Here is a 10,774-nt window from a genome sequence, read left to right as displayed (position 1 = left end):
AAATATAAAAAAAAAAAAAAAAATCATTCGTCATACGTTGACTAAATCATAGGTTCAGGGCATTACCAGGTTTAGAAGAAAGAAATATATACTTCTAAAAAGATAATAATGCAATATTATTTTCTATCCTAAAGGTCAAAGAGGGCAATTGAATTTTCTTACCAGAGTTCCAATTCTTTATCACTTGAACTCGAATCCTGAAGCTGTCGTTTTCTCCAACTCTGCTCTTCCACCACCATATACAAGCAACCAAACATACAAGGAACACACGGAGCTTGAGCGCTTGAGCTGCTTCAAGAAGAATAAGAATCGAGCGAGATGTGGAAACAGAGACCATTGAGGCAAACACTCAAACACGTTACCTGCATTGTATAGGTTGGTTGATCCAAATTCAAATGGATGAGAAGGTGGTGTTGGATTTGAACCAGATCAGGGCGGTTCGCGTCCTGGGCCGTGGAGCCATGGCCTCGGTCTTCCTCGTCAGCGCCGCACCCGGCAGTCGCCTCCCCACGCTCTTCGCCCTCAAGGTGTTCGACAAGCAGTCCGCCGTCAAACCCCACGCTCTCCGCCGCGCCCGCTGGGAGCTATCCCTATTGTCCCGCCTCTCCGCCGCTCCCGGTGATCACCACCACCCGTTTCTCCCTTCCCTCCTTGGCTCCGTCGAGACGCCAGACCTCCTCGCTTGGGCGATCCCCTTCTGCCCCGGCGGCGACCTCCACGCCCTCCGCCGCTCCCTTTCTCCTTCCAACGAGGAGGCGTTCTCCGCGGACGCGATCCGCTTCTACCTCTCGGAAATCGTCACCGCTCTCGGCCACCTCCACTCCATGCGCGTCGCCTACCGCGACCTCAAGCCAGAGAACGTCCTCCTCCGTTCATCCGGCCATATTATGCTCGCCGATTTCGATCTCTCCCGCCACCTCCCTGCCAGATCGACCACCCACTCCTCCCTTCCTCCTCCACTTCCCTCCGACAACCACAGCCACGCCCCCCGGAGGAAACTCACACGCGTGTTCTCCTTCGGCGCCGCGGACGACCAGATCAAGAAAGGGAGGTCGGCAAGAGTCTCCCCGGCGAGTCGCCGTAGGACGAGTTCCTCGTCCATCTCGAAATCCAGAGAAGGATCCGGTGGTGACGACGAGCGGTCGTTCTCGTTCGTGGGGACGGAGGAGTACGTGGCGCCGGAAGTGGTGCGCGGCGAAGGGCACGGCTTCGCGGTGGACTGGTGGGCGCTTGGGATCCTGGCGTACGAAATGGCATACGGACAGACGCCCTTCCGGGGGCGGAACAGGAAGGAGACGTTGCGCAACATTCTTACGCTGCCGCCAATGTTCCCAGGCCGGCGGCGCACCGATCTCACTGACCTTATCGAGCGGCTCGTGGTCAAGGACCCGGAGAGGAGACTAGGGTTTAGTGGGGGTGAGGAGGAGGTGAAGGCGCACCCTTTCTTCGATGGGGTGAAATGGGAGCTTTTGCCAGAGGTGGCGCGGCCTCCGTTCCTGGCGCTGGTAATTGACGAGGAAGAGGAAGTGGAGCGGCAGAATTGCAACGACGTCCGCGACTATCTAAAGGAGCTCCGGCAACGAGAGCGACTGGTGCCACCGTCGAGGTCGTCGGAGTCGTTGGAGGGGTTCTGACGGTGACTGAATGAATTCATCAATAAGGTTAGGTTAAAATGGCTTACATCAGACCAACACCAAGACAAGGGTCAATCTGTAATTTTGCCATATTTATGTGTAAACAGACTTGGGTTCTTTTACCGAATGTGGAAAAATACCTGTCTGATAAATAATTGAACGTCCGTGCTACTGCATCATAATTTTAGGTTTTTTTTTTTTTTTTTTAACGAGAGCTCAAATCTGTTGGTCTATAAACAAACAATGAACTAGGAGATATCACACATAATTACGGTAAGATTTTAGTCATAACAATTAATTATAATTTTTTTTTTGAATTCATCGTCCATCTCAAATTGTAATTTAGGTTGGGATAGTCAGAAGTTATCCCTGTTCAGTGTCAAGCTATCTAACTATTTGTCTATCGCCGGTGACCTCCGAACAACCTTCGGTCATCTATTCGAATCGAAACAATAATTTAAAAGGACGATAAATTTAAAAAAAATCATAATTAATTACGATCAATTATATTCCAATCAATTGTAATTATAAATGATTCATTTTCTAATAGATAAGAGGATCTATCCTCCTTTAAAGTATAAAAAAAGTTTCAAAATGCTTACAAAGCTTGAATTTAGCTTTGTAGGATGTTCAAATAGAACCTAAAAGGAATTAAACCATTAAAATAATTATTTAAACTTAATTTGATTTATTTTTTTATGCGCTTGGCTTAATTTTAAGGACGGGGTTGAAAGGTTTGATAAAACAACAAGTCTCAAATATTTGTATAAAAATAATAAAATTAATATTTTTAAAATATATGACAACAATGATTATTTCTTGGGGTACTGATCCTTTGATTCATTATAAAAATGAATCAAGAGATGAATCATTTATAATTATAGTTCAATCTTAATAATGATATGATCGTAATTGATTGTGAATCCTTTCTGAGTTTACAGGCTCGAGCGTCCTCCGAATTACTTTTAATCATCCATCCTGATCTAAACTATAATTTGAAAGAACGATGAATCAAAAAAAAAATTATAATTAATTACTATTGAATCACCACTAAGGTTCAATTATAATTATAAATAATTTACGCTCTGATCTATTTTCTTTAATCGAGATCTAGTCTCCTTTGGCATTTAAAAAAAAAAATCTATATATTTAAAAATTTATAACTGCGCCTTTTTAATTTTTTTTCAATAATATAACACGGGAAGAGTAAAGGGTTGTGAGGGGAAAAAAAGAACTTTTACTAAAATAAGTTTGCCTCCAAACTAATTTAAATGTCAAAATAGTTGCGAGATGTTATGATAAATAGTCATGTTAATATATAGACACTCATATAAAAGTAGAGGTTAATGATAGAGCATAAGTGCTAACATATTTCAAATTCAAAGGCGCATAAAAAAAATATTTTGAAACAAGTTTCCTGTTTCTTGTATCAAACATGCACCCAATAAACTCAAGAACTCAAGAGAAACACAGACAGAATAAATCCTATCGTTACAAACAAAAATTGACAAGAAAAGAAGGAAGTAATAAAAGAGAGAGAGAGAAAATCAACCAGGGTTAGCCAAGAAGAGGTATTCTGAGCGATGGTGTGACTCAGCTACAGCAAGAGGAATGTCACAAGGAACATCGGGATGCTCACCCTAGAGCTCCTCCTCCGCATTGTACACAGTAGCAATCGAATATGTCCACATGAGAGAATAAAAAATTTAGGATCCGATCGGAGGTGGGGCCTTATCCCCTCCCCCCGCTTAGTTTGTATTTAGTTTATTTAAATATTATTGAGCTCTCAATTTAAGTTTCTTTGATTGTTTGAATTTTTTTTATTGATTTTTGAGTTTGATAATTCAAATTTATTTATTCATTTTTCTTATTGATAATTTTATTAATGAATATGATTGATATATATTGTTCAAGAACATTGTTTACGATCACTGTTGACGAATATTAACGAGCTAAACATATATATGTTAATTTAAATTTATTTGTTTAGTTTAATAAGTTGTTAAAATTTATTTATTTAATTGATATTGTATATGATCCGGTGATAAGAACAGGGACCTCCCCCTCTGAGGGAAGTCAACGCCACGTGGAAGTCAAAGGGTCGAACGGCCGACCGGAGAAGAGGAGACCGGTCGACCAAGCGGGGTCCTATCGGAGTCAAAGGCACCCGGCGAGGAGTCAGGGTTCTGACGCTCGTTGAATAGGTTCGTACGGCCGAGCAGGTGGCCCACTCGGCCGAAGGCATAAGGTAGCAATACTGCGATCAGTCTCCACATAGCACACTACCGGGAATATCCCAAGTGGACCAGCACGTATGACCGGCCGGACGCAAGGGGATTGCCGACCAGACGGACGCTCGGCATGTAGTAAGAAGAGAACAGGACAAGGAAACATCCTCTAACAGCGGACATGTTCGAGGAACAGGCCATACGCAGGATCTTATGACAGGGGTCCGCTGTCCCATCAAAGACGTGCTCGGACTGTAGCAGTAAGGGGTCAGGTAAGCTTTTCTGACAAGCTCATATTGAGGTATGGGCTGAGGACACGTATTCACCTCGATCTGTGTGCGTGAGTCCCTTTCCAGCCCTATATAAAGGGCCTCACCCTTCACCAGAGGTACGCATGCTACGAGTTTCGGAGCCACTTCTTTGTTGTCTGCTTGCCTGACTTGAGCGTCGAAGGGTCGTCGCCGGGAACCCCCTCCCAGCCCGACTTCCTTGCAGGTTCGCCGGAGCGCCGTACGACCGGTCGTAGATCTACGTCAGCAACCAGGAGAGCGCCACGTGCCCAGCGTCCGTTGATTCAGCGATTCGGACAGGATTAGTATATATTGAACAAACAAAAATAAACTCTTATCAAGTTGAATATCAAATTTATTCACGAACCTCCGATTCATTATAATTCTAAGAATGGTTCCACTAGAGTTGGATGGAACTAGCTATGTTATCATTGAAAATCATTGCTAGTTAACTATTCAAGCCTAGTTTATCAAAAATCAAATTGATTGTTGATTAAACATAATCATTCTCTTTGTTTAAACCCTCTATCCAATCAACTAGCCGATTGAAAACCACTTATAGTAAACCGAGTGGTCCCTCCAAATAAGACACATCGCTGTGAGCTGATGCAAAGGTTACGACGCAAGATAGTCGATCAAATGCTAATCAAAGACTTCACAACTAAGACCATCGGTAGCTCTCCCATCTTAAGGATTTCGTCTCCTCAACTCTACAGAAGTTCCTTGTCAAGCTTCTAGTCCAACAAATAGATTCAAACGATAACTCTATCTAAGTCTCCAACTCTCAAGTCCACCGAACCCCTCAAGCTTTAATGCATCAACTAGATCCAAGCCAAACTCTTGATCTAATGAGTCCACAACTCTAAGTCCACCAACTCATTCTCATCGTCTCATAGGTAATTACGGTGCATGTCATTCATGCAGTCTCTCAATCATCGATTTTTAAATACGGTGCATTGTAGCATATTTTCGTTTGATGAATTGTCCATTATGCGTACTTCCAAATTTATCCTTGATCCCGTCCGGAGACTAAGTCGGACAGAGGCCGGTCGCAGTGGACTGGGCGTTGACGGAAAGTCGCGGGCGGTGCAGGTTCCCCACGGGTGGCTGATGCGGCTGCAGGACCCTGCGCACACTCAGACGATCCCCCCTCTCACGTTAGAGACCAAAACCAGGGAAAAAGTCCACGGATCAGGCCCTCCGACGCTCAAGTCAGGTCCTTTTTCCCTAGAAAGAAGCAGACAGAAGAAGAAAAGGAAAACAGTTGTGGGAAAAAAGTGACGAGGGAGTGTGTGCGCGTCCCTGCGTACGAGGGATTTCTCCCCTTTTATGCGTCCTCCTGCCAGAACCTGCCCTCCTGTCAGAAAACGTTAGACGCCCGGCTTTGTCCGCTAGTCCAGGACACCTGTCGCGTTGCTATTTGTTGTGAGAGCATCTTTCTGTTAGGAACCTCCGCCTTCGCACTTGGGTTTTGTCCTGTAATGAGGGACAGCTGGCAGGCTACTACTGGCTATGAGGGCATCTTTTCGTTTCAGGAACCTTCGCCTTCACCCGCATTGTTGGTATGTAATGATTACCCCTGACGGGCCGTTGAGATTCTCCGCTCCCTTATCACTTAGCTCCTCTGATTCATTGTGTCCGCGCACCAGCCTGCACCAGTGGTTCGCATTTCCAGGCCTCCAACTCGCCAACCTGCAGCCCTAACTGTCTAGACCTAGCTACGCTGATCTTCACCCTGCATCCTGCGCTTTGTACTTTCTGGCCCTCAACCGCAGGTCTGTAGCTCGGGCTGCTTCTGATCAGCTCTGCCGCTCCCGGCCCATTGGCTTATACTTCCAGTTCTTGGCCTCTGCTTAGCTCTGCCGACCTCGACTTGCGTCCTGCACTTTGTACTTCCTGGCCCTTCACCGCAGGTCTGTAGCTCGGGCTGACTCCGCTCAGCTCTGCCGACCCTGACTCGTTGGCCTATACCTCCAGTTCTTGGCCTCTGCTTAGCTTTGCCAACCTCGACTTGCGTCCTGCTCTTTGCACTTCCTGGCCCTCCGCCGCAGGTCTGTAGCTCGGGCTGCTTCTGATCAACTCTGCCGCTCCCGGCCCATTGACTTATACTTCCAGTTCTTGGCCTCTGCTTAGCTCTGCCGACCTCGACTTGCGTCCTGCACTTTGTACTTCCTGGCCCTTCACCGCAGGTCTGTAGCTCGGGCTGACTCCGCTCAGCTCTGCCGACCCTGACTCGTTGGCCTATACCTCCAGTTCTTAGCCTCTGCTTAGCTTTGCCAACCTCGACTTGCGTCCTGCTCTTTGCACTTCCTGGCCCTCCGCCGCAGGTCTGTAGCTCGGGCTGACTCCGCTCAGCTCTGCCGATCCCAACCCGCTTCCGCCTATGCTGAGCCCTGACTGCCCTGTCAGCCTGCCCTTTTTGAACGCCAAGTCGCCATGACTATTGACCGTCACCTCCTCGTGACTTTTGACCGCCACATAGCCTGGACTTTTCTAATCCTTTCCTCTTGGGCCCCTCCATCACTAACCGTATCACAAGCCTCCCCCACAAGTCTAATCGAAGGAGGACGACAGTCTGACTGACTAGACCTCTGCACATTTCTGTGACTTCGGCCTATCTTTGTGACTTCAGCAGATCTCTGTGTATCTACCTCAGCGTATCTCTATGATCTCAGCATATCTCTGCGCACCCTGCTTCCTGCGTCACGCATCAGCTTTTGTGTCGCGTTGCTTGGGATACCATGCCTTCTTCATTATGTCGCCAGTCGCTTGGGATGTCGCGCCCATGCCTTTGCTTTGACTTGGCCCCCCGCCTTCTTTATAAAGAGCCTCACAGTCACTTCTTCGCTCTACCCTTCTTCATTCCTGCTTCCCTACTATCTCTTGCTCACTCGCGCTTTACCTGCTTCTTTCCTCCGAAATGCATTCTCCTTCTTTTGACGAAGTTACTCAACTACCTTCCCAAATGCGGATAGATCAGCTCACCTCGCAACTTGCCGAGAAAGAACGCGAACTGGAGCGCCTGTCCAGGGATCGGGCTCGTCTGTTGGCTGCCTTGCATAACATGGACGCCCTGTATCGTCTCACAAAATCTCGCGTGCATGCAGAAAAGGCGATGAAAGACGAATACCAGTTTGATCTGCAGCACCACATTAGCCGCCAAGACCGTTTGTAACGAGAGCATGAGACAGAGTTATCTCTCCTCCGTTCAGGCCTTGAGGATAAGCAACGTACTATCACTCAGCAGCAAGCTGTCATCAGCTCTTTGCGCGCGGAGCTGGCTCAAGCTGTGAACGCCCCCGAGTCTCCCGACAGGTCTTCACGCGGAAGTGCTCATTCCCCAGGGCCCATCTTTTCCCCGAGTTCAAGCTGGCCTGGGGAATAGTTGTCGCGGTGGCTCCTTTGCCAAATGACGCTTCTGCTTGTGACCTAGGCTGTATCCATCCCTTACTGAACGGTGTTGCTGCGCTCGTCGATCCGTCCCCTTTTGGCCCAGTTTCTCCTGCTCAATTTTCATCTAGCAAACACGTTTTTAGAAATTGGCCCTTGTGTAGGAGCCTAGAGTCGCTTCATGATTTCTTTTCATGCATGTGTTTTAGATGATAAAGTCAATGTAGTGCTTGAAAATTGCAACTGTGATGAACGTGTAAAACCTGATTTCGTAGTCAATATTGGCGCTGTAGGAGTAGGGTAGATGACCTTTCACGCCCCTTGCCCTTTGTATTTCCTGCATATTTGTAATTTGCATAAAATAAATCCAGATACAGCTGACCTGATTACGGAAAACGTTCTGCTCAAGGTGAGGCGCATCTCTCGGAAAGGTAGTTAGGCATATGCACCGAGTTCGCTTATGGTTTTCGTAGAGGGGCTGAGTTTTGGTTCCCGCATGGGGCCGACCTGAAAGGTCGTTGGGCGTGAGAGCAGAGCTCACTTATAACTCGCGCTGGGGCGAGAGTCTGGGATTACCGACCTAAAAGGTCGTTGGGCGTGAGCACAGGGCTCACTTTTAATTCTCGCATGGGAGCCGACCTAAAAAGGTCGTTGGGCGTGAGAGCAGAGCTCACTTATAACTCGCACTGGGGCGAGAGTCTGGGACTACCGACCTAAAAGGTCGTTGGGCGTGAGCACAGGGCTCACTTTTAATTCTCGCATGGGAGCCGACCTAAAAAGGTCGTTGGGCGTGAGAGCAGAGCTCACTTATAACTCGCACTGGGGCGAGAGTCTGGGATTACCGGCCTAAAGGTCGTTGGGCGTGAGCACAGGGCTCACTTTAATTCTCGCATGGGAGCCGACCTAAAAGGTCGTTGGGCGTGAGGCGAGCTCACTTATAACTTGGGCGAGAGTGCAGGATTACCGACCTAAAGGTGGTTGGGCGTGAGCACAGGGCTCACTTTAATTCTGCATGGGGCCGACCTAAAGGTGGTTGGGCGTGAGGCGAGCTCACTTTTAACTCGGGGCGAGTGCAGGACTACCGACCTAAAAGGTCGTTGGGCGTGAGCACAGGACTCACTTTTAATTCTCGCATGGGAGTCGACCTAAAAAGGTCGTTGGGTGTGAGAGCAGAACTCACTTATAACTCGCACTGGGGCGAGAGTCTGGGATTACCGACCTAAAAGGTCATTGGGCGTGAGCACAGGGCTCACTTTTAATTCTCGCATGGGAGCCGACCTAGAAAGGTCGTTGGGCGTGAGGACAGAGCTCACTTATAACTCGCACTGGGGCGAGAGTCTGGGTACTCCGGTCCGAGACCGGTGGCGATGGCGCTAGTCCGGGACCAGTAATGATACTCCGGTCCGAGACCGGTGGCGATGGCGCTGGTCCGGGACCAGTAATGATACTCCGGTCCGAGACCGGTGGCGATGGCGCTAGTCCAAGACCCGCTGGACCCTCCTCGCCAGTAACACAGATGTGATGCTCTCTTCATCCTCCATCTGCCCCATCCGAACCGCCTTAATTGCTTTTACCGGGCCGGGCGTTATTCGCCAGTTTTGCGCTCGCTCTGCCGTGTCCCTCGTCTTCCTGCAAGCATATCACGCATAGTATAGGATGTGGGTGGGAGAGAGGGAACATGAACCTTATTCGGCCCTGGGTACGCAACGCTCTTCTAGCTTGTGGGAGCTTCGCGTGCAGGCATGCTGGTGTGGTTAACGAACCGGCCCGGGGGCTGTCTCCACCGAGATGCTTGCCTAGCTACTTCGAGTAAGCAGCTCTCCTGATTGCCAACCCGTGCCTTCCTACCTTTCGCTGATCAACCCTGTTCCCTGCGTGACCTCTACTGGATTACCTGGCTTTTGCAGCTCTGTAAAATATCCCGCTTGACGCTACCGAGGGATGCCTCTTTTTTAGAGCCACACCTTGTCATGATTACCTCGCCGCGCTCATCTTTAATAGGTTTATTCTTATGCTGACACCTGTCCGTTGCATTTATGGTCTACGCTTCCTGACGTCAGTTTCCATACCTTTTTCGTACGCCTCCGTGCTTACTTCTCCTTAGACGGCGCGGGGCGGGTTACCCAAAAAGATACTCGGCCCGATTCTCGATGCTTCCTAGGCCTGAATGGGCTTTATAAACCCTAAAGGTCATCTGCCGCTTCCTTTCCAACGCTTCGTTCTCCCCCTCTCCTCCTCCGTGCTCGTCCTTGTTAGTGCAACTTGCCCTCTTCCGGCCTGAGCTCGCGACCCCTCTGCCCTTCTGATCGTTCCTGGCCTGTGATCATTCTCGCCTCAACCCTTCTTGCTTGCTTCTTCCCCGCGACGATGGATGGTAAGGACCTCCCCTGGTATTCATGCTATCTTTCGGATTTAGACCCCCATGACCTGTCGGTAGTACAATCCCTTCTGCGATTGGATTCCTCCTATGAGCTTCGACTCCCATCACCTAATGAACATCCTTCGTCCCCTCCTGAAGGCTGTATCACTGTCTTTAAAGATCAGATTATGAGCGGTCTTCGCTTTCCTTTGCATCCCTTTATTTCAGACTTGTGCCAGTATTGTGGCATCGGCGTCTCCCAATTTGCTCCCAATGTATTTCGAGCTATCTGTGGAACCGTCATCTTATGCCGTATCTATCGGATTCCCTTGACGCCTCACCTATTCCAGCACTTCTATTCTTTCCGGCGAGCCGAGGCGGGGATATTCAACGTTCAGGCCAAGCCAGGCTTTAAGTTCTTTGACGGCCTACCTTCTTCCAATAAGGGCTGGAGGTCCCGCTTTTTCTTTCTTAAACCGCCTTCCCCCTTAGCCGGGCCTTCTCAGTGGCGCCCCCTCCTGGCTTTTCCCCCACATGTTCATGAATCTGCCTGCTTTACAGCTGCGGACAAGTTGACCGGTGTTCTGGTTCGCTTGTCTGTGTTGATGCTGGAAGGCATCTTATACACCTTCGGTCTTAGTCCCGTCCCTGCAGAAATCGGCGCTCCCTTTGGTAAGTTGTCTATTCTTGCACGCCGCTCTTCGCTAACTGAGGTGCCTTTTCTTTTTTATTCTTGTAGCGGCCGCTATCCTCCGTTCCTTCGCCTGCCAAGAGACGCCCGCAGTTGCTGTCCTTGAAGCCCTGCATCAGGAGCTGACACCAGGCCTACCTTCCGATCCAGCTGCTGCCCTCGGTCCTCAACTTCCAGCACCC

At 48.9% G+C, this 10,774-nt stretch overlaps 1 protein-coding gene across 1 annotated transcript; it reads left to right on the top strand.

Moving 5' to 3' along the window:
• Nucleotides 1-272: 272 nt before the first annotated feature.
• On the top strand, nucleotides 273-1,816 carry LOC121975210 (serine/threonine-protein kinase UCN-like). The gene has a single exon (XM_042526711.1). It carries the CDS (start codon nucleotides 396-398, stop codon nucleotides 1,632-1,634), a length of 1,239 nt encoding a protein of 412 aa, XP_042382645.1. The 5' UTR covers nucleotides 273-395; the 3' UTR covers nucleotides 1,635-1,816.
• The last annotated feature ends 8,958 nt before the right edge of the window (nucleotides 1,817-10,774 follow it).

Source organism: Zingiber officinale, chromosome 4B (genome assembly GCF_018446385.1).
Source record: "Zingiber officinale cultivar Zhangliang chromosome 4B, Zo_v1.1, whole genome shotgun sequence".
In the NCBI taxonomy this organism is placed as follows: Eukaryota; Viridiplantae; Streptophyta; class Magnoliopsida; order Zingiberales; family Zingiberaceae; genus Zingiber; species Zingiber officinale.
The sequence above is the reverse complement of the archived record's forward strand: the minus strand, read 5'-3'. Positions and strand labels throughout refer to the sequence as shown.

Excerpts from the sequence above, each read along its gene's own strand:
- LOC121975210 (XM_042526711.1), top strand. The coding sequence starts at position 396 with ATGGATGAGAAGGTGGTGTTGGATTTGAACCAGATCAGGGCGGTTCGC.